Raw genomic sequence first — 23,525 nt, 5'->3', positions numbered from 1 at the left:
TCCGAGGTTGAGGGTTCAATTGCTGGTGGGGTCCGACGTTCCTGTGTGATGTTTGCATATTCTCCCTGGACCTGAATGGGTCTTCTCCGGGTACTCTAGCTTCCTTCCACATCCATGAATGAATAAATATATTGATAACATAAATTGAACTTTAAATCACAGTTTTCCAACATATTGGACAATCTGTGGGCCCGCTCTTTAAAGGTGCTAAATAGTTCAGTTGAGTGTTTCCCATTCAACCTTTATATATACACACATACATATACATTTACATTATCTTTAAGAAAGGTCGGACACCTCCAAAGCAAGCAAGCCTGTCGCAACCGGGAACGAACATTTTCAGCACTAAATTGAATAAAAACGTATGCCAGAAATACAAAAGGACAGGCTTGACTTTCAGCATTAGCTTCGATGGCGATAGAAAAGGAGGAAAGAAAGGAGGATGGATATTGTGTACAGTTAAAAAGGATTTTTGGTGAGTAAAATATGGCTATATTCCTAAATAATATTTCAATTGTACGAGGTTATTATTGATGATTTTTTATGTGTCGCAGCTGTAGCTGCAGTAGAGGTTTTATAGCCATAAAATAGTTTTTGAGGGTTGGATGTATTCCGATAGAAGGCGCTACTAGAAAATGCACGGACCGCCACTGCATTTACATAATGTATAGTGGGGAGGGGTATTTGTTTTAATTATGCTACAGCAGGCGGGTCGTATTGCAGAATGGGAGGTGATTTTTTTCAAGCAGATAACTGAGTAGCATATTGAAGTATTGAAAGAAGTTGGTTGACAAGAAACACTGGGAAAATAAAGTGGTGAAAGGGGAAACTGGAGTTGTCAGATGATTTTGAGAGGAAATGTTCAACTCTATCTCCAAGAGCGTGGTAAGTTCCACTCATAGGGCCAAATGCTACCCACATTAGACAGATGTCTTTGAGAGATGTAAAACTTGAAATAAAGTTTTAAAATAATAATAACGATTAAATGCGGAATTTCACTAATATGTGGATGGACAAGTTAGTTTTGAAAATTAATTTGAATGAAGATTGGGCTGAAAAATTTGTTTTTCTGTTTTAGGGCAGTGTTGTGAGCATTTAACAGTTGAATTCTTATAGGTAATTCTTGCACATAGTATGGACATGCAGGTTTTTCTAAAGAGAAAGCAAACCAAACATCTATGCAGTTTTTGCTTTATCGATTAATTTAACATAGAAAACCAAACAACGTTAATCATTTTCAAAATAAAACATTTAATAAGAAATAAGGAAATGCATGGATTTTTTTTTAACTTTTGTGCAAAATCATTATATTGCAACAAATAGCTGGATAATTCGATTTTCAACAAAATTGCTATTTTGTTATAATTATACGCCTGGGTAAAATGGAACGAGTGGTATTTTTTTGACCAGCCGCTTATCTATTAAGTGCACCTGCGAGGCCATAATGCAGAATTGCGTTCAGCTGTGCAAGCGTCTGCATGACAATTGCTTTGGATCTATGAGATCACCTTGTTTAAAATAACAATAATAACAACAATAACATCTATACCCGTTTATACAGTAGATATGTGTGGATAACCGTGCGACACTTGTTTCAAAAGAATACATAAATATTAAGTTTTGTTCCGTAAACGCTGGTAATGAAATGAAACTGGTTACCATGGTAATGTGAACTTGGGCTTGTCACTGGATTGAGCGTCCGTCAATCGGTCAGTATATTTGAGACGGAGACATGACGGAGACAGACCTGGGACATCCGGTCACTTTTGTCCAACAAGGAAATTTTCTAGTCGACATTGTAAGTAGTCATTTAGTTCAATAATCCATTTCCGGGTTGTGTCACCCAAATACAAGAAGTAAATTGGTGAAACGCCGAAAAATGCGCTCTAGTGAATGAGCGCGCACATCAAAGTGCCGCCGTAACAAACGCCAAGAATTATTGTGCTAGCAGGGCAAATGATGAAATATTTTTTTGGGGTCATATTGTATTTAACTACGAAGATATAAACGCATTGTTGAATTAAACGCGATTAGTTTTGGAAACAATTAGTTGTTACATATGCAATTTCTTCTTATGACAGAGTTCCTCTGGCTCTGAAGACATTTTTGAGGACTCCCATTCCCCATGCAATCTTTCGTCCTCTACTTCCAACCTCTCTGTAGCCTCTCAGCAGGGAAAAGTCTTCTGTTCCTCCTGCTCTATGGAGATAGTGGACCGATATCTCCTTAAGGTATGGTTTTATAATGGCATTTAAATCATATTTAGGGCTTACCTCAGTATCAGGCAGAAATGAATATTGCTAGTCCTCCAATATTTAATGATGATAATCAATGAAAGAGTTGTGTGGTAATTTTAAATATTATATTTTAAAATATGTTCTCCCTTTGGGTCAGGGGTGACGAACACGTGGCTCTCGAGCCACATCCGTCTGCCAGCTCTTTGCTTCTTATCATATTTTTGTATATACGGTGGCTCTTTGCCTCATTTCATGTTGCTCTTGTTTTCATTCTCTCTTAAAACACATTCAAATTAACCAGGGCCCATTAAAAACAAATAATAAATTATATTTTAAGAATAATTTGGCAGACTGTTTTTTAGGCTGTTTCTGATGTAAGCTGTGGTGGCTCTTGGACTCTCACAGTGTTTAAAATTTTGGCTCTTTGTGTCTAACTTGTTCGCCACCCCTGCTTTAGGTGAACAATGTGTGCTGGCATGTCCGCTGCCTGTCATGTTGTGTGTGCAAGACATCTTTAGGAAGACACGTGAGCTGCTATATCAAAGAGAGACAAGTTTTCTGCAAATTGGACTACTTCAGGTTAGTCTGGGTTTTTTATAATCAGAAAATTGGTGGTGTACTTTTGAATACTTACTGTATTGTATGAACCCCGTGAAGGAAAGTGACCATATTAAAACATCACTGGGCAACTATACATCCATTTTCAGAGATTTCAACAAAATAAACATTTTCTTCAGAGCGTGCGAGGATGTTTTGTTGTAAATGTCCTAGAGGAATTTCTAGTAGCTCACTTGTTTGACTTTAATTTTTGCTGCATTTTTCTCCCCCCCAAAACTAAACCTCACTCATCATTCAGAGTGTAGAACTAAACAGATAATGAATAAACACTGAATTTGCAAATTTGGTAATGTAAGCATGAAAAAGAGGACATATGATGAAAAGTGTATTGACTTGAAATACTTTCCTCGTTTGCAAAAAACTGTGAAGTCTCAGACTTAGTCGTTTGCATTATCAAATATTTTGGGAAAATGTTATAATTCATGCTTTTGTTATATGTTGGTACATCTGTTGTTGACTATAGAAACCACAATGAAGCATGGCACAAAACAGTACTAATTGGACCAACTTTTTTTTTAAATTCTGTATCAGGAAGTATGGGACCCGCTGTGCTCGTTGTGGCCGTACCATCCATTCCAGTGAGTGGGTGCGACAGGCAAAAGGCAACACTTTCCACCTGGCTTGTTTCTCCTGTGCTACCTGTAAGCGAGTGCTGTCCACTGGGGAAGAGTGTGGACTATTTGAGAGCAGAGTCTTCTGCCGACCCCACTATGATATTGTGATGGAAACTATCAAACGATCCAAAGAGGATGGTGAGTAAACCATAAAGATTTCATGTAAATATAATTCAGAGACTCAGAGATTTATGTGTTCCAAGATTGTTACTAAAGATATAACAATTTGAAATGCTTAAGTTAACAGGCAATGTATCTATTAGCTGGAATAAATACATTGCATTACATTGACACTCCACTGCCTGATTTTCACCAACAAAATAAGCCTGGTCAAACCTTAAAAATTTGGACTGTATGGTGACAAATGCTTCATGAAAATTGTACTGAGGGTAGAGCAGGGCGGTATACCGAAAATTTACCGTTAGCGAGATGATTCACAATGACTGACGTAATTTTGAACATTTCGGTAAATAGCATTCATTATCTCTAGTGCTTATGGGGCCTAATGCCAGGGGGGACACCCTCAATTGGTGGCCAACCAATTGCAGCATGTTGGTATTTTTTTTTCTTTTAATGAAACAAGAATGTTCAAGAAAGTCCCGCTTTGACTCTGTGTTGTTAGGTTATGCTAATCCCCCTTAAGAAAGGACAGCATTAGGCTTATTTGTGACGTCACGTGGCTATTTACATACCTGTCAACCTCTGCCGATAACTGCCCTTATAAATGATTATGATTCCCCTTACAAGCCCCCAAAAAACCTTACAAACACCGTACGACTCGTACGGTGTTTGTAAGGTTTATTGGGGGTTTGTAAGGGGAATCATAATCATTTATAAGGGCAGTTATCGGCAGAGGTTGACAGGTATGCTATTAGAAAATCAAACAAACATCAAGGGCTATACTGTCCAATCTATCAACACTAATGCTGCTACACACGCACGCGCTCATTTACTCGTCGTACAAGAAAAATGGCCGGTGGTGCACTGTCGAGTTTTTGGGTTGTTGTTGCTCAATGTCCACCCACCTCAGCCGGTCCTCCTCAAGGTCCGAGTCACCCTCGGAGCTGCACTCAGTGGTGACTGAATCGAAGGCTTTCTCGGCCATGCACAGGGGGACCGAGCCACTGAGATCCGGCGGCACTGAGACGCTAATGAGGAACTGGGCCAGGGTATCGCGGTCGCTGTTCCCCGGGTGGTGCCTCCTGGGCACAGCCGAGGACAAGGTTGGCGGCTCCTGGCGTCTGCCGGCAAACAGCCAGCCCACTGCCGAGTCCAATAAGCTGCCATGCTTCTGCTGGATGTGGCACTCTACTTTTGGCCTACACCAGTGCAACTTTTAGCACAGAAACCCATTTAATCTGTAGGTCAGTCGGGCCATTACAGATATGCATTTTCTTGAGGTTTCCCCAGCTTTAGGATGCTTGAAAAGTCAGTTTCACGCGATGTTTTCGCCGCCAAAGCCATTTCAATCTGCCGTCCTACTTGAAATGACAGAAGTAGAATATTTCTTGTGAAACAATGAAAAATAAATGCAATTGTGATTGGGACTTGATACTTTGGCTGTAATGTTCGGTTCCTGACCTCTGTGTTTAGCTGTCATGCAGCCCCCGCTTTTTGTCTTTACCCATCATCGAGGGCCCCCCGCTTTTGTCTATATAGTAGTTGTGACAAAACTCCTCCTCCCTACCGCCAGGTCCGTGAGAAAATATGAAGAGCTTTACTGGTCTATGCTAAAATAAGCTTGGGGACCACTAGTTTACATAAGATTTTTATACTTTCATATGCAAGGATTACACTGAATGTAATTTTTTTTTAATGTTAAACTGAAAGCTGGTAAATAAATAAACGAGAAAAGTTTTTGTATTTCATGCATTTATTCGGATTTTTAAATTATTTACTTAAGCGAATTTATCATCATTTGTCGTTATCAAGGTAAATCTGCTCAATTTATCGTGACAAGTACAAAAACATACTGCCCAGCTATAAAGGAGTTAATTTTGTTTCCACAATTACTAAAATGGAATCTGGATTGCAAAAAAAGTAAATGGGGTGGCTTGGGCCACGAGCATTTTGGATATCTCTGTGAATCTTTACACTGTCAGCAAATATAGGGCCCAATGAAAAATGAGAGGAAAATGGGTGAGATCAGTTCACTCATCCGTTCCCAGTTACCTTTTACGAAGTCTAAGAGACTGACATACACTATTTTGTGTCTGTAGAGCAATCCAAAATAAGTGAAGAGCAAAGAGAGAAAGAGGGCGCCAGCAGTACATCCAGACCTTCTAAGAGGGCCAGAACCAGTTTTACTCTTGACCAATTACAGGTATTGCATCTGTTTGACATCTCAAGCCATTAGACTATAGTGTTTATTTGACTGTAGAATTATGTTTACATATAGTAATAAAGCGTGGGTCAAGAAGGGGTAGTTATTCAGAGATCTTGATTAAATGTGCCTTCATGGACTTAACTCTTTCTTCAGGTAATGCAAACCCAGTTTTCCCAGGACAACAACCCAGATGCTCAGACCCTCCAGAAACTGTCTGAGAGGACTGGTCTAAGCCGCAGGGTTATTCAGGTTGACCAAATCATAGATAATTCTCCACTACTGCAGTTTTACCTTGGGTTGCATGTCTTCTTCATTTTTCCTGTCACTGTCTTTCAACTGCAGGTCTGGTTTCAGAACTGTAGAGCTCGTCAAAAAAAACACATCAACACAAATTCTATCCCCAAAACGATGAGGCCACTTCCTACCGGTCAACTGACGCCACCACTGATGGATGATTTGCATTACACGGCCTATATCAACTCAGATGTACCTCTTCTCACTACAATGACCTATATGAATGGTAAAGAACCCTCGTTTAAAAAAAATCTAATAAAAAAGATTAAGGCATTGGACACTCTAAATTGCCCTACTTCTCCTCGTGCCCTGCAATCGGCTGGCCACCGATTCAGGGTGTCCCCCGCCTCTGGCCCCAAGTCAGCTGGGATAGGCTCCAGCACCCCCAGCGACCCTGGTGAGGATAAAGCGGTTCAGAAAATGAATGAATGAATGAGAGATTAAGGCACATAGTGTTTTAAGGTTACTTGTTGGAACTATAATTACTGTATTTTCTCGCATATAAGCCGTATTTGTTGCCCAAAAAATGATGACTGAATCGGGTATGGCTTTTATGCGCACACGACTTGCTATATTCTTTTTTTTGCCAGTAGATGTCAGCAATGTAACATTTACTAGTAAGCACTTTAAAAGTCATTTATAACTAATTACAAAGAAATATTTGCAGATTATGGTTTCACTTATACTATTTGTAAAATTTACAGTGCAACCTCCAGACTCTCTTCTGCTTCAGCCGATCATATCCCATCCGCTGACACAGCTGCCAGTAAGCCACGCTTAAGAAAGACATCTAACTCCGGAGAGCTGAAGCTCACCACACACACCACTTCTCCATATTTGGGGGGCCGTTGAATTGGAGCCTATGCCAGCTGACTTTGGGCGAGAGGCGGGTAATAAAATGTCCTGGTCTCCAGTCAATCGCAGGTCACCACACACCAAGAATAATTGTTGCTCACGGTGAATGGCCATGCACTTATTTAGGAAATCGGGGGTTTAGGAAATGGCAGGTGTTTATATTGGTTTATTGGAATTCTATGTTGGAAATGGATGTTACACGTATTTATTTGGAACGTATGATGAAAAAAAGAACAAGAAAATAGATGATTTAAGTTGAATTTAATACTATGACATATCAGTCATCACATTTATATTTATGGGATGTAAAATTATGCCTCCTTGAGATGAAAATGAGTTAGTTGTGAATGAATACTGGAAACAGTAGTTTTCTTTGCCTCCACTGAATTCACTAGTGAGAAAAATAATCATTTAGCCAAATGAAATTGCCTGCTTGCAATAATGAATTTTGCATGTATTCACAAGGATGCCTTAACAAGATGTAAAACAAAGCAAACATAGCTTCACATTTGAAAGATAGACTACAGGAACCAAAAATTGTACTCTTTTAAGGAGGATGTAAAATGTATGCTGATTAAAGTTCAAAGCAGTACATCACATTTGGTTTCGCTATGTCCCTTTGACCTTGTAACCTCAGTTGCCTAATAATCTCTCTTGAAATATCTTCATTTATGTTTATTGGTTGATGTACATTTAGCATTTAGGCTGCTCAACAACTTGTCACCGATTAATTTATGAATCTTTGTGTCTGAGTAGCCGTTCCAGGTGTGTCCAAACTTTGGCCCGTGGGAAAACTGCGCCCCTTGCCTCAGATTTTATCGGCCCTTGGCGAATTATGAAGAGATTATTGAACATGCACTCAATGTTCCCTCTAATTTTTTGTATGTCTGGGCAGAAAGACAACCTCCCTGAGCACATTGAGTACCGGTGTGAGCAACATCATCATTGCTCGCTATGGGTACACACCAGTATAACACCTGCCATAAGCAGGTGTATGTCTACTTCACATAAATGATTTAGTAATAATAAAATGTAATGCTTAATATCTATGAATGGGCGGTCCGGCGGATGAGTGGTTCGCGCATCGGCCTCACAGCTAAAAAATAAATAAAAAAAATGGGATTTTATTTTGTGCGCTCCATATGATTTGCTGTGCGCTGTGTGCAGAGAAGGCGAGAGTAGTGCACAATTGCACACGCGCGCATCTTAGAGGGAATATTGCATGCATTGCTTGGGGGGCTTGAGTTCAATTTCCATTCTGCTGAATTGATATGGAGTTTTGAGCTCAGTGATCAAAAATAGTGTTGCTCTGTGGCATTTTTTTCTTCTGATATTGATTCTAACACACAGCTGCGCGGTATCAGCTGATACAAATACTGTACCGTTACCCTGTTCATTTTTTTTTGAATTCTACAGATTTTTTTATCAATTGCAAACAGAACATAAGGGGTAATATTTATATTAGAAACTGAATCTGGATTATTTAACTTGAATCGATCTTGAATCTTCCAACTCAAACTTTAATTTTAAATTTGTTCTTTAGTTTTGCATACAATGAAAACATTTTCTTATCTCATTTTCTGAACCGCTTTATCCTCACTAGGGTCACAGGGGGTGGGGACACCCTGAATTGGACTGACCTGGATTTGAACCCATAAGGATCCTCACTGTCACTAGTGTATATAAATCAAATTTTTGATATTATATTATATGATACGATATTATAAAATCATATATTATATCATATATCATTATATGATATTAATTATAATATATTATATTAGACTTTGACGTTTGACTAACGTTATTATTATTTTTGCAATATTTAGCGCGTTTAACTCTATTACTTTATTTTGAAAACACCGATCCCCGGATGTAATCCACGGCATTTGACATGCGCACATCACGGCAATGAAGAAAAGCTTCGCTTAAACTTGTAAACATTAGCCACCCAAGATGCCAATGTGTTTCTACGTCTGATTTGGGCATGAATAAATAGGTAAGAGTACAGTACGACAAATATATTGTCTTTTTGATTTAAATTTTTTTGAATAACGACGATGATCGTTTTATGTTAACATGGTTTAAGTTAGCATGGCACTATGATGATAGCAATTTTCTTCATGGGCAAATACGATGAATTATCATCCCGTATTTTTTTTTAAACTTAATTCTCTCTTAAATGCGCTCAGTGGTTCTTACTTTCAATTATTTTTGGTTTTCTCAGTATTAAAAAGCTTGTTGAGTCTATATTGTTAGCGGCTCCTGACAGTCGGATACTGATGACATGAAAGTTTCTTTACCAATTTCAAATTGTCTTCAAAGCAATGTAATTGTTTTGATAATCGTTTTCATGATATTATTGGAAAACAAATGCCCTGTTGAAAAACATCTGCTAGTGGCGATCATATCTAAAAGTGTATCTATTTGTTACGATTAAAAAGAGTTCAAAGGAAACGACCTCTATTTTGACAGTCGGATTAAGACCGCTTCAGTGAAGTATAAAATGCTTGAAATATATATTGAGATATTGTGAGGAAGGTTGTAAAATTGCAGTAGTTCTAACATAACATTTGGATTGATACTAGGACTCATCAGAATCGGAACACATCTTCTCTTAATGCTGGTCTAGTCATTCTAAAAAGAATTTAGTATTTTATATTTTCACCGCAAAGTTCATTTTAATCATACATCTATATATGTACCCTGTGTTGACATTCATATATCTGTCAAACGCCATCAGTAAGTGCACTTGTTGCCACTTTGCCCACCAAAAGCCCCTTAAATTCACCGAACTTTCACGTCGTAATACTTTGGGGTTTAGTGTCACCATGTGAGATCATGATCTAAAAGACCATTAAGATCTAAAATCACTAACCGTCAAATGATTAACAGTTTCTCTTTATTAGTCATTATCACCATTTATATAGAGGGCGGCATTTATGATAGTTTTACCTTGTCCGTATCCATGGTAGGCGACAGGTCCAATTCGTTAGGTTAAGAGGCAGGGACAGGAACATAGTCTTACTTACTGTATGCTAACCTCTCTTTCTCTTGCAGGCTTTCAAAGTTTGGTACTTTTATACACTGTTCTATCTTGCATGGACCCAAAACTGATGCGCAGGTATGTTGTAAAATCAATATGAATTTAAGATGTATGTACGATATACTCCTTTGCACTACATGGTATTTTATTATGATATACCTTAAAATCTTTAAAAATAGGACTGCGATTACCACGTGTTACATGTAATTACTGTGATTTTCACACTATATAGGGCACCTGACTATAAGCTGCACTATCCAACTCACTCAATTTACGAAGAAATGCATATGTACCCCACACCTGAGTAAATGCTTAATGTAGGAAGAGATTACAAAGAAACATTTTGATTAATAAATAATTCAATTTTTGACCAAATTAACATTCTGCATCCTCCTCATTCATGCTGTCTGGCCCCTCACTTGGGATAGTCAGACCCCAAGAGTCCCAATTCATTGTCTTTGAAGCAGTTTGAAAGCATAAAATCATTTATTTGTTCATTTTTTGAAGCGCCTATCCTCACAAGGGTCGCAGAGGATGCTGTAGCCTATCAGAAAATAACTTTTGGCAACAATAATAATAATGAATTGATGAAATTCGATAAAATTTAAACTGCGATTACACCAGGAGGACACCACAAAGTACGGGGGTGCTGATGGGACATGAATGCTTTTCCCAGACCAACGATTAGTAGACAAATATGGTGAGGAACAGTTAAATATTTAGCCGTAGCGTTAGCAATAGAGGGGTGCACACAGAGCATGAAAGCGAAAGATCTGTAACACAGCAGAAATTAGCAATTATGTGATGCAGGACAACACCAAGCCTACCCACTAAAAGATCCAAGTGAAGATGCCCTGTTGTGTACTGTTTCTGTACCACAAAATATCCTCTTCTAAACAAAGGCATAAAAGGGATTTATTTTTTTGTATTTATGTTTTTTTAATTGTATTTTTTTTAATGCCACTTAAATACCAGTGCACAAACAGCAGCCTTATTGAAAAAAAATCTTAAACCATTCTAACCCACTCTTCCCATTTGCAGACAGCCTATAATTATTTTCTTACTTAAAATCAAGGAGTTTCCCCATTTTATGCAAATGTTATGAAAACATTGTAAAAACCTAAAACTTATTAACATGGGTAAAAATGTGTTAAGTTCATCCAACTTTTTATTTATTTAATTGCCACATGAGATGAATTTACATCGTTTCTTTTCGTGAGACTGAAAATAGTCAGCTTTCTAATGGTGATGATGTCTTCAGTTGATTATTTTATTTATTTAATATTGCACAGCAACTTTTGGTTTGAAGGGAAATTCATAAAAATAAAGATGCCTGTCGACATTCCTCCAGATTTTATTATTCACTACTTTTCATAGTGTAAGGAGGAAGTTGTTTTGTCTTTTATTCCAGAACAGAAATACAGACACTTTTTAAAAGCATATATTCTCTTTTTAAAAGTAAGGTAACGTATTTACTTTCATAATTGAATAACGAGTAAAGTAATTTATTTATTCACAGAACTTTGAAGTTTCAAATAATAATATAGCATTGGTCACAGCAACTTAATAATATTGAGATTTGTGTAGTATTTCCTACGCCGGCCTAGACCGAAAGAGGCATTCAGCATATGTCTCGCGTATTGCCTAAATTTTCCACCTAGGGGCTTCTCAGAATGTGGGGTAAATCATGCTGGCCCCCTTAACTGTATAAAGTGGGGAGACAAGTTAATATTATGGGTAATGTTGTCACCAAGGGTTTGTCCACTTCTTGTTTAACATGCTATGGTTCATTCCTAGGGTCACCAGCGCACGGCAAGACGCAACTGGAATGGACATCACTAGCCGCTGTACTCTGGGGGACCCTAACAAACTTCCCGAAGGCGTCCCCCAGCCTGCACGCATGCCCTATGTGTCAGACAAACACCCGCGGCAGACACTGGAAGTGATCAATCTTCTAAGAAAGCACCGTGAGCTCTGTGATGTGGTACTTGTGGTGGGTGCCAAGAAAATATATGCACATCGTGTCATCCTTTCAGCTTGCAGCCCCTATTTCAGGTAAAATAGTTGGTAGCATAATTTATTGTAAAAAGACGTTGACACGGCTGCTGTGCTGCGCATTGTAACAAAACATTTAACGCAAAATGTTTGTTTCTGGTCTTTTCAGAGCAATGTTTACTGGGGAGCTTGCTGAAAGTAGGCAGACAGAAGTAGTTATCCGAGACATTGATGAGAGAGCAATGGAACTTTTGATTGACTTTGCTTACACTTCACAGGTAATAATGCCTTCATTATTGTTTTTTTTTCTGTTATTGGCTGTGAATTGCTTTCATAATTTGTGCTCTTTGTATGTACAGTGGTACCTCGACATACGATCTGGGGGGCGTTTATCCACAACGCACTCTTAAACGAACAAACAAATTTAAATTAACTTGGATTAATATATACAGACACACTCAAACATACGTTTAATGTAACTTTACACAAAACAGAATTCTAATTTTGTTTTAATCTTTTTTTACCTTCGTTTTCCGGGTTAGTGGTTTGCCACGCCTCCACCCTCACGTTCGCTATCGATGGGCTGTTTGCTGTTGTATTTCCTTCAAAATATTCCGAAAATGATGCAAACAAATGTCCCCACAATAGGATAACGCACGACCACTTGCCAACGAGAAGTAGTCTTGAATGAGCGATCGCGGGAGCTAAGAGACTAAGGAAGGAATAACAGGAAATGCAACAGCTGAGCTTACCCACGTATTGATTGTGGGTAATGAAGTTTTATACTGAGAAAGGGTGCCATTGGCTATCAGTGTTGTGTGCACGAGTATACGTCATTACCCAGAAAGCCCTCTTTTTGCCCGTGCATGCGCGTTGTGCATTTCCTGGTCGATGCGTAGGAGAAACGAGTGTGAATAAATCGTTCAATGCTCGTAGATATCGGTTATACACGTAAGAGATGAGGCAAAAAAAGACAGTGCGCTACAATGATAAACAACCTCTCATGTCATGGCCACCTGGCTTGGTCGCATCTCGAAATTTTGACCGTATCCCAGGCGAATTATCCGATCGAAATTTTCATCGTACCTCGAGCATGTCGTAGGCAGAGCTGATCGTAGGTCGAGGTACCACTGTATACTAATGGCCAAAAAGTTAAATTAGTTGACCCCCTCATATTTTTGTAGGTGACAGTAGAGGAGGGCAACGTTCAGACTCTGCTTCCCGCAGCCTGTCTGCTCCAGCTTGCCGAGATCCAGGAAGCTTGCTGCGAGTTCCTCAAGAGGCAGCTGGATCCTTCCAACTGTCTTGGTATCAGAGCATTTGCAGACACTCACTCGTGCCGGGAGCTGCTTCGCATTGCCGACAAATTCACTCAACACAATTTTCAAGAGGTACTATTTTGACACATTTGAATTATAAGTGTACCCCTTCTTAAAATAATGCAGAAAGCTTTAACTTTTTATTTGGTTCAATTGACGCTGTACAATTTGAATATATATATCGCCAAAACAATATAAAAGTGTCTATCACAATTACAGCCATAAACCTTTTTCCATGTACATTTTAGCCAGCAAATAATGTCCAATTTGTGCTAACTTGCAACATTGTTGGGATTTCATGTCATAGTACACAGGTCGGTAAATGAGATAAGTGCCATTTTATTGCCTCCCTCTCCCAGAAACAACTTGACAGCCCAGAAAGTCTGGTCTGATGAAAGTTAAACTGTCGGTGGGCATTCTTGTGCGTATGTGATTTGGAGGACCACAATTCATTTTTGTGTTTTAATTTTCTCCCCCACACATTTTAAAATACTCCAATTCCCACAGCACTAAGTTATAAGGAGCAATCCTGCCACTGTTCCCAACACCTGCCATTTAGTACCCCAATTAGCTTTGATATTTTCCCATCTCTACTCGATACTTCGCCAATTAGCTCACTCTGCCAACCCTTTGTGAGTAATTTACAGAATGCAATCGAAAATTCATTTATTCATTCGTTTTCTGATCCGCTTATCCTCACAAGGGTCGCAGTGGGTGTTGGAGCCTATCCCAGCTGGGGGGGCTGGAGCCTATCCCAGCTGACTCCGGGTCAGAGGCGGGGGACACCCTGAATTGGTGGCCAGCCAATTGCAGGGCACAAGGAGACAGACAACCATTCACGCTCACCCTTATACCTAGGGGCAATTTAGATTGTTCAACCAACCTAGCATGCATTTTTTTAGGTATGTGGGAGGAAACTGGAGTACCCAGAGAAACCCACGCAAGGCCAGGGAGAACATGCAAAACTCCACACAGGAGAACTGACCTGAGATCGAACCCTCAACACCAGAACTGTTAGGCCGACACGCTAACCACTCTCCAACTGGCCGCCCCCATAAAAAAATGTTACTTTAATGGGATCATTGTCAAAATTCTTGCATAATTTGTAATCTTATAATTAAAAATGTATTATACCCTGGCATATCGATATTGTGATATAAAATGCACATGGATTTTCAATTTTTTACTGTGCCCATTGTAAACCAGCATGTTCGGAAAGTGGTTGTGAAAATATTATTCATCCTAAAAGTGATTTCCTTGGTTTTCCCTTATGCTCTCTTGCGTTGTCTTCTCAGGTAATGGAAAGTGAGGAGTTTATGCTCCTACCTGCCAATCAGTTGATTGATATAATTTCCAGTGATGAACTTAATGTACGAAGTGAGGAGCAAGTTTTTAATGCTGTGATGGCCTGGGTAAAATATAGCATTCAAGACCGCAGACCACAACTACCCCAGGTTTGTATGTGGTTCCAAAATCATTTCAACTATTATTGGTCCTTATAGTGAATTTTGAAAATGTGTATGACTGCTGAATTTCATTGTGTTTTAGGTTCTGCAACACGTCAGGCTACCCCTCCTCAGCCCAAAATTTCTGGTGGGCACTGTTGGGTCAGACCCGCTCATCAAGAGTGATGAGGAGTGCAGGTAATTCAAATGATAGGGTGAACTCTTGCTCACTCCTCATCAATCAAATATGTATGTATATGTATATATCTCAGCAACACACTTATTTATTTATTTATGTATTTATTTATTAACTTATTTATTACCTATTTATGTCTAAAATGTCTTTTCCTGTATCTGCATTCTAACCCACTGCTACTGTGACAATGAAATTTCCCGAATACGGGATGAATAAAGTTATCCAATTCAATCCAATCCAAGTTATTTACACAGAAATGTTTATGCCGTTTAACTGTTTTCTGTGTCTGTTAGAGACCTTGTTGATGAGGCCAAGAACTACTTGCTGCTGCCACAAGAGAGGCCACTAATGCAGGGCCCAAGAACCCGCCCAAGGAAACCCATACGATGTGGAGAAGTCCTTTTTGCAGGTCAGTAATTTCAATTCCTTTATAAAAACACAATTCTCCATTTTTGTACCACGTAAGAAAAACTTGAACAGCTTAAATTGCAAATATATAGCCAAAGTAATGCAAGTAAAGTTTTTTATTGTTATTTTTTATACATATGACCAATTTCTATTATCATTTGCAAATGCCTTGACATATCTATTGGTTCAGATCCTAGAAATCAACCTGTTCCTGAAGAAAATTATGATCTTTTTTCCTTTTTTTGCTAGTTGGGGGTTGGTGCAGTGGGGATGCCATATCCAGTGTGGAACGTTATGATCCTCAAACGAATGAGTGGCGGATGGTGGCATCAATGAGTAAACGGCGTTGTGGAGTGGGTGTCAGTGTCCTGGATGACTTGCTGTATGCCGTTGGAGGTCATGATGGCTCCTCTTATCTCAACTCAGTAGAAAGGTGTGCAAAAATATTGGTTTTAATTGTCTCTGGTCGATTCTACTCATGTTTTCATGCTATGATTTGCTGCTAATTCCTTTCAACCCACTGCTTACTGAGAATGCCTTGCAAAACCTTAACTTATTTTAACCTACATTGAAATTTTGTTCTTATTCATTACGTTATGTCTTATTGTCTTTTGTTTCAAATTGATCTTACTTTCCATTCAAGAGCTTGTACCATAGATTTACATTTACAATCTCTAAATCTACCTGTACATTAATTTTCAATCACTGTAATGACTACATTTTAATTATTTATTTGTTTGAAGACTTAATTAATCCAGAACATTTTACAGAACTCTCAATTTAGTCTGTAGGATACATATCCAGGGCAATTCTATCTTAATTTTACCCGACCTGTGTGATTTATGGCCTAATAAGTTACATAAAAATTCATTTTGATGCCCATTCTTAAAATACACATTTCCTGGTGAATTTGCTGTTGCAGGTGTCCTAAATCAGCGAATCCTAACAAAACGAGTGCAATTTTAACAATACAATTAGGCGTTTCATATTTTTAACTTTGAGGTCCCAGTGCATCTACAAATTTTAGGTATCCTATATAAACCACCCAACCATATTGTGGAAGACTTCCTGTGTGTGGTTCCAGTTTTTGTCCAACTTTACGTCTTTTGAGTCTGTATCCGTTTTTGCTACCGCAACCAAAATGGCGCCATTCAAGTGGCAGCCGGTGGCGGTAGCTCCGTCCACTCTTGCTCGTTTCGTGTTTTTGCTGCTTTTCTGTCTTGATGATTTGATTTGGTGATTCATAATGATCCCATTTACTTTGATTTGCTTTGTACTTTGTGCTTTGCTTTGTTGTACGGTCTAACTTATAACTATGCATTTTCTTGCTACTGGCACAATGAAATTTCCCGAATACGGGATGAATAAAAGTTATCCAATCCAATCTGTACAACTTATCCTCATAAAACAACACAATATAGCAATAACTTTCAATTAACATACTTTTCTTCATCTATCATGACAACTTCATCTAGCTAAGCAAAACACAAACAATATGATGTCATATGTGCTGTATATGCGTTACTTCTGCAGGATCACACTGATGCTCCTACTATCATTATAATTTTTTTCCCATTTATCTTAGTAAAGCACACGGATCAACAAATTCCTCACACAAGTCCCAACACTACCATGCTCGTTATTTTTTTATTTCTTTATATTTATGATGTTTTCAACAACTTTCCATTTTGTTTCTTTCAGATATGATCCAAAGACCAACCAGTGGAGTAGTGATGTGGCCCCAACTAGCACTTGTCGGACCAGTGTTGGCGTGGCTGTTCTTGGCGGTTATTTGTATGCTGTAGGAGGACAGGATGGTGTATCATGTCTTAACATTGTTGAAAGGTACGAATTGTCCTCCCTTCGTATCGCCCAGTGAAATACTGATTAAAATTATTTAGATGTTTTGAGTAAAACACACTTTCTGTGCAGGTATGATCCGAAGGAGAACAAATGGACTCGTGTAGCTTCCATGAGCACCAGACGACTGGGTGTTGCTGTTGCTGTGCTAGGCGGTTTTCTATATGCGGTAGGAGGGTCTGATGGGACATCTCCATTAAATACAGGTATTGCTATACATTATGTAAATGTCTGAGTCTTATGTAACTCACTGACTAAAAAGTCAGATCCGGTAATTGCCAGGGATTTTTAAAGCATTTTCATAAACATTTTTGAAAGAACCAATGAATTGAATTGAATGCTTTTATTGTCATTATACAAGTATAATGAGATTTAAAGCTTTCACCACGTAGTGGACAAATAACAACAACAAACAATTAGACAAATTAAATAATCAATTAATATGAAATGAATAGATAAGTAGTCCAAGTGAGATCAGCAGTTTTGGAGACGTTCAGCAGCAAGTTGTTGGGAGCGGACCACTCGCTGAGTCTATGGACTCAACAACAAACACATAGAGAATCAATATATAGTAATGATAAATACATAATCTATAAGTAGTAATAGATAAATAAGTGGTCAGTATAATAAATAAGTAGTAGTCAACATGGGTAAGTGGTACAAATTGTGTTCTGTGTTCGTATAAATAAAGTACATCGAACCTAGCAAAAGAGTATGAAGTTAGTTTCTCTTTCAGGGAGTAAAAAAAGAGGGCTTTGTAGTGATGGTAAAAATATGGATAATGATTAATTAAACCCGCCTTGAAGTCAGGTATTGCTCAGTTATCACACTTACCTCAGTTTATGTTGCAATTTTGAAACTGCTAACTAATGAATGGATAATTAATTGGGCTTCTATATTCCAAAACAAAATCAAATGTCCTCTTGTCCTGACTACATACCATTACTATGTTGTGCGCTTGAGGGGACTCATCATTAGCAATTTTCTTTTCTTTCCGTCAAAATATTGAGCTCTATTCGCAACACAATTGTTGCAGATTGCTGTCGCAGCATCTCCGCGTCACAGCACCTAAATAACTTACCTTTTATGCTCATGTAACAAACAGGTCTTGTGTCTGCAATGTATATAGTATACTTTATCAAACGATGCAGAATGAGTATTGTTTTAAACATCCACAGATTATAGTATTCATCTAGAAATACTTTTTTTCTTATTATTTTGTACATTTCTGCTTTCCTTTCTGCTTCTCCTCCTTAGTTGAGCGTTACAATCCACAGGAGAACCGATGGCACACGGTATCTCCAATGGGTACACGACGAAAACACCTTGGCTGTGCAGTCTACCAAGACATGATTTATTCAGTTGGAGGCCGGGATGACACAACAGAGCTGAGCAGTGCGGAGCGTTACAATCCTAGGACCAACCAATGGTCTCCTGTAGTTGCAATGACGTCCAGGCGGAGTGGGGTATGTTATCATAATCACGTCAAGCAACTGTCACAGGTTGCGCTTGGATCTATTAAAACCTAGATTTGGATAAAGTCCCACTATCACCTCCGGGTACTTTACTGAATTCAATAGATTGGACTTCACTGTGCCTTAACCTGTATTGGTCCTTTTCTTTGTGATATAAACCAAAAAGCGCAAAGCAGTTTTAATCTTATTTTGCTATTGGCCAGAATCGTTAACAATAAATTATGTAGCGGAAGGTCGGCTTCTTAGCCTGCTGCGCCATCATCCGCTTATTTCATTGCTCTGGTGGCCAGCGTTTTTGTTATATTTTTCCAAGAAATTCCATTGTTTTTAATGAGAAAAATGTTCTATATTGTGTCTATATATAAATAAATATAAATATGACTATATATATATATATATATACATATACACACACATATATATCTATATATAAACATAAATATAAATAAATAAATAAATAAATATATATATATATATATATATATATATATATATATATATATATATATATATATATATATATATATATATATATATATATATATATATATATATATATATTTATATTGCTGTATTTTGAGTGATCTTTCAAGCGACACAGAATATTGTGTTCTATATTTACTACCTGAACACAAAACTTCCAAAATAAAGATTAGCAGTTTTCATCATGAAAAGGTTTTTTTTGTTCTTTGGTAGCGAACATAAGTGTGCAAAAGCATGGATGAATAGGTTTTGAATTTTGTTTTTAAATATTTGTTTGTATATTGACTTTACTCCATCTTTAGGTGGGACTAGCTGTGGTCAATGGGCAATTGATGGCAGTTGGAGGATTTGATGGGACCACTTATTTGAAAACTATAGAAGTTTATGACCCTGATGCCAACACATGGCGGTAGGTACCTTTTTTTGTCTCTCTCTACATAAAGTTTATCACAAAAATCTGTTATTTCCTGTGCTCTTCAATTTATTGCTGTATGCCATTAATTATAAAAATATTGGCTCTGTTCTACACACACCTGGCTTTTAGATGTTCATAATGCAGTTTTGATGGATAGAGGCATTTTTTTCATATTGATTCTTTACAATGTTTTAACCTACAAATTGAATATCATTCAAAACATGAAATACATTCATTTTCAAACACTTTGTTTTATCTAGACTGCTCTCATGCTTTTATGTTTCAAATTCATGTAACTTTTTTACAGGTTGTACGGTGGAATGAATTACCGACGACTAGGTGGTGGAGTTGGCGTGATTAAAATGACTCACTGTGAATCCCACATATGGTAGTAGTGGTCACCATATTCGCATATTTCAAAATGGAGGCCAGCAACACTCATACCTCCCCAAAAGAATGTTACTTATGTAAGGACGAGCCAAATATTTGGACAAAAACCACGGAAAAAAGAGCTTACGTGAGGACGAGCAAAATGTTTGGACAAACGTCACGGGAAAAAAAAACATTTCTTACCTCTCCATTCTCCCAGGAAGGTAATTATCATTTAAAATTATTGTTCTTAGTGATTGAACATTCTTGCAGCGAGAGAACACGTGAGATGGTCAAGAATGGAGAAGCAGTTAAGAGGACCTTGATCATTGACTTCATCTTGCTGTTCCCCTCCAAGCTTAAATCTTTAAAACAGATGTTCAAACATGTTGATGTGCGTTAGCAGTACCTTTAAAGAAGTCAAAAGGTTAAAAATACAAGAGGAGATCTTGGGTCTTTTCCGAAACTGACCCAAAACATTAGAAAATAAAACACCGTCTAAGCAAACAAGCAATCCGTTTTTTTCCACTTTCTTTAAATGGCTGGCTGGCTAGCTGACAAAGAGTGCTCATGACCTGCTCAACTCACGTTTCTACTTAGCTTTAGACTGTAAACTATCTCACTTAGGGTTCATGAGTGTATTTTAGGCATAGAAAGTGTTCGGACTCAAAGATACTCGGTAGCTAAAGGTAGTTTTTATCATCTTGTTACTTGCCAACATAGTAAAAAAGGATCAAGTTGAAAAAAAATGAAATCACATTAAACAAGCTGCATTTTGCACATGATTAGCAATGCGTTTTATTACTTTTAAGTTTAGTGATGTTCATTACACTGCTGCAGTAAATGAAATTTGTAAAACTTTTTAAAATAACCCTTTTGTGACCGTCACAGATTATTTGCTCTTATTCTGACTTTTCAGTATATATCGGAAAAACATATCTGTAATTTAATAATGACTGATTTTTGTCATATCCTTAAGGCGTCTTCTCAGCGAAATACTCAATCCACATGATAAATTCTTTATTTTCTCACTTTAAACATTTGAAATGTCACACCATTGATAACAGAATGATTTAGAGCTTTCAAGCAAGAGAAAATTAATGCTGCTCTTTGTATTATTTGCAAGATTTTCTTAATAGCGGCCCGGTAGAGCGAGTGGTTAGCACGTCGGCCTCACAGCTCTGGGGTCCTGGGTTCAAATCCAGGTCACGTCCACCTGTGTGGAGTTTGCATGTTCTCCCCGGGCCTGCGTGGGTTTCCTCCGGGTACTCTGGCTTCCTCCCACATTCCAAAATCATGCATGGTAGGCTGATTGGACACTCTAAATTGTCCCTAGGTATGAGTGCAAGAGTGCATGGTTGTCTGTCTCCTTGTGCCCTGCGATTGGCTGGCCACCGATCCAGGGTGTCCCCCGCCTCTGGCCCATAGTCAACTGGGATAGGCTCCAGCACCCCCTGCGACCCTAATGAAGATAATGTGGTTCAGAAAATGAGATGAGATTTTCTTAATAATAATGAATGAATAGGGCCCTTAGGAATTATACAATACAGTGCTGACTAATATTCTAAAGGCCCTCAGAAAATACTAGTTTTGTTTTTGCAAGCACATGAAGTGAAAACAAGTTTTTTAAATTTTTTTATATAAAGCTGTATTATTTAGTAGCTTGCAATTGGTTGCTGACCAATTCAGGGTCTACCCTGCCTACTCCTCATACTTAGTTGGGATAGGATCCAGTGCTCCTTCGATCTTGGCCCCGTGTGTGAGGGTCAGAGGCTTGGACGACGAATGAATGAATATTTGGTATTATGACCACCTGGATCTTAAAGTAGACTTAATATATTTGCTATGGAGCAATTTATTTTTATTTTAGTAAAGGAATAATACATCTTTGAATTTGTATTGTCGGCTGAATCTCGTGAATCAGTTAAGATCAACCCAAAAGCGAGAATGTGGATACATATTAAATTAGCACCATTCAGCATTCAGCAGACTCAAATGAAGAAAAAAAATCAGAAATCAAGATGTCACTGGGTACTTTTAATAACATTTTACACCATTTATCTATTTGAGTAGAATATGCAAATAACATAGGTTTTTTTAATCTACGGATGCATACACTTAAATCTAAACTCCTTTCATTAATAAATTCTGCATTTGTTCCCTCTGTGATGGTGATTGTGGCAAGCACTGTGGTGCAATAGTGCCACAGGCTGGATTCTGTAAAACAGTGCAGCTGTTTCTTTGTAATCATTGCATCATTTTCCCCAAAAAACGGTTAGTGGCAACCCCAGATTGGCTACTCCGAATGTATTGCGATTTTACAACGTACTTTCTTTACTTACGGTTTACGTGTTTTTTTTTTTAACTTTCAACACATTTTTATTTTGTTAAAGTCCCCTTTTTTCGAGCAGACATCTTGACTCTTAATTGCATTCGTGCGAAACATATGCTGGCTTGTTCTTTCGGTGCAGTACTTGGACTGGCTTTCTGTCTGATACGAGTCATTACTGTTCTGCAATTCATAACATTGATTAAATCTTAAAAGGCAGCTGAGATCTGATTTCATAATTTCAAGAAGGAACGGATGCACTCAAGGATTAATTTTCAAGAAACTACTTTTGATTTAAGATCCAGGCTACATGCTATTATTTACATCGTTATGCAAGTCTTGTTGCCTAACTACAAATGCATATGTACTTCATTCAACCAATTTGATAAAAATAAAATACTGGCATGCAAGGTAAAGCCTAGCTTTTGAAAAGGGAAATGTTTATGCTGAAGAAAAACTTTTTTCTTGATTCAGTAATGCATTTAGCAATGCCACTTTCACTGCCATTATGTAGTTTTCAATCTCTTTTCTTTCCATGAGAATGCATTTCTATTTTTCATTGTACCCAACAAAAATGCTATGTTACAGTGAAAGGAGTAAAGATGCTCATGAGGTAAAACTAAATTATTCAGTATATCATTTTTTTCCCTTCACAGTTTTATTTTCTTGTTTTCTTCCATCAAACCGCCTTAATTTAAATATTTTCTTGGCCACGGTGAGTTTGTGTGTGTGTTTTTTTAATGTTTTTTTTAAACAACTCTAACATACAGACTGGCCTATCTAGAGAGAGGGGAGATACCTGGGGCTAATTAGCTCTTGAAATTATTAGTAGGAATTTTCATATTGTTTGGAGTGACCAATGTAAATTGTTTTACATGTGACCTAAACAGATTCCTAACACAGCTTCATTTTTAAGCTAGTGTCAGAACATCAAAAATGTTCTCTATGAAAAGAATAAAATGTGTTTTGGTGAAGAGTGCCTACATTGTATTCAATTATAAGGGCTATTAATTTTTGAGAATCTAGTCTTAAAAAATCATTACCTAAAGTCAAATGTTGTGTGTGTGCATGTTATGATGATGAATTGGACTTTAAGGACTTAAAATGTTAAATTCCATTTGAGAATTGTGTTCATATTGGTAGAAGTTTGTTTTATCAGGTTTCCATACCATATGTTGTGAATAAATATTGTGTTCACCATTTGTCAGTTACCAGTACCGGTGCAATCCTTGGTGTGAGCT

General features: G+C 37.8%; 2 protein-coding genes across 3 annotated transcripts; both read left to right on the top strand.

The window, feature by feature from the left end:
* Positions 1 to 740: 740 nt before the first annotated feature.
* Positions 741 to 7,618, top strand: LOC144085844 (LIM/homeobox protein Lhx8-like). Of its 2 annotated transcripts, none has more exons than XM_077615507.1 (8): positions 741 to 885; positions 2,082 to 2,231; positions 2,695 to 2,816; positions 3,387 to 3,607; positions 5,689 to 5,792; positions 5,949 to 6,044; positions 6,138 to 6,315; positions 6,794 to 7,618. In XM_077615507.1, the coding sequence occupies exons 1-8, from the start codon at positions 859 to 861 to the stop codon at positions 6,868 to 6,870; spliced, it is 975 nt and encodes a 324-aa protein (XP_077471633.1). In that variant the 5' UTR covers positions 741 to 858; the 3' UTR covers positions 6,871 to 7,618. The 2 variants fall into 2 exon arrangements, with proteins under 2 accessions (XP_077471633.1, XP_077471632.1); XM_077615506.1 differs by lacking the exon at positions 741 to 885 and adding an exon at positions 1,444 to 1,798.
* Positions 7,619 to 8,817: 1,199 nt separating this feature from the next.
* On the top strand, positions 8,818 to 23,258 carry klhl20 (kelch-like family member 20). The gene is made up of 14 exons (XM_077615779.1): positions 8,818 to 8,943; positions 10,005 to 10,068; positions 11,788 to 12,045; positions 12,155 to 12,263; positions 13,170 to 13,376; positions 14,600 to 14,758; positions 14,853 to 14,947; positions 15,239 to 15,354; positions 15,603 to 15,786; positions 17,055 to 17,198; positions 17,286 to 17,419; positions 18,471 to 18,679; positions 19,474 to 19,580; positions 19,894 to 23,258. The coding sequence occupies exons 2-14, from the start codon at positions 10,046 to 10,048 to the stop codon at positions 19,976 to 19,978; spliced, it is 1,830 nt and encodes a 609-aa protein (XP_077471905.1). The 5' UTR covers positions 8,818 to 8,943; positions 10,005 to 10,045; the 3' UTR covers positions 19,979 to 23,258.
* The last annotated feature ends 267 nt before the right edge of the window (positions 23,259 to 23,525 follow it).

Source organism: Stigmatopora argus, chromosome 12, assembly GCF_051989625.1.
Source record: "Stigmatopora argus isolate UIUO_Sarg chromosome 12, RoL_Sarg_1.0, whole genome shotgun sequence".
In the NCBI taxonomy this organism is placed as follows: domain Eukaryota; kingdom Metazoa; phylum Chordata; class Actinopteri; order Syngnathiformes; family Syngnathidae; genus Stigmatopora; species Stigmatopora argus.
The sequence above is the reverse complement of the archived record's forward strand: the minus strand, read 5'-3'. Positions and strand labels throughout refer to the sequence as shown.

What these genes read in the sequence shown, in the direction of transcription:
- LOC144085844 (XM_077615506.1), top strand. Translation starts at nt 1,733, where the DNA reads ATGACGGAGACAGACCTGGGACATCCGGTCACTTTTGTCCAACAAGGA. An exon ending in CAAACGATCCAAAGAGGATG is followed by an intron (nt 3,608 to 5,688) that starts GTGAGTAAACCA and finishes TTGTGTCTGTAG; the next exon opens with AGCAATCCAAAATAAGTGAA. An exon ending in TACAATGACCTATATGAATG is followed by an intron (nt 6,316 to 6,793) that starts GTAAAGAACCCT and finishes TAAAATTTACAG; the next exon opens with TGCAACCTCCAGACTCTCTT.
- klhl20 (XM_077615779.1), top strand. Translation starts at nt 10,046, where the DNA reads ATGGACCCAAAACTGATGCGCAG. An exon ending in CTCAACACAATTTTCAAGAG is followed by an intron (nt 13,377 to 14,599) that starts GTACTATTTTGA and finishes TTGTCTTCTCAG; the next exon opens with GTAATGGAAAGTGAGGAGTT. An exon ending in CCTGATGCCAACACATGGCG is followed by an intron (nt 19,581 to 19,893) that starts GTAGGTACCTTT and finishes ACTTTTTTACAG; the next exon opens with GTTGTACGGTGGAATGAATT.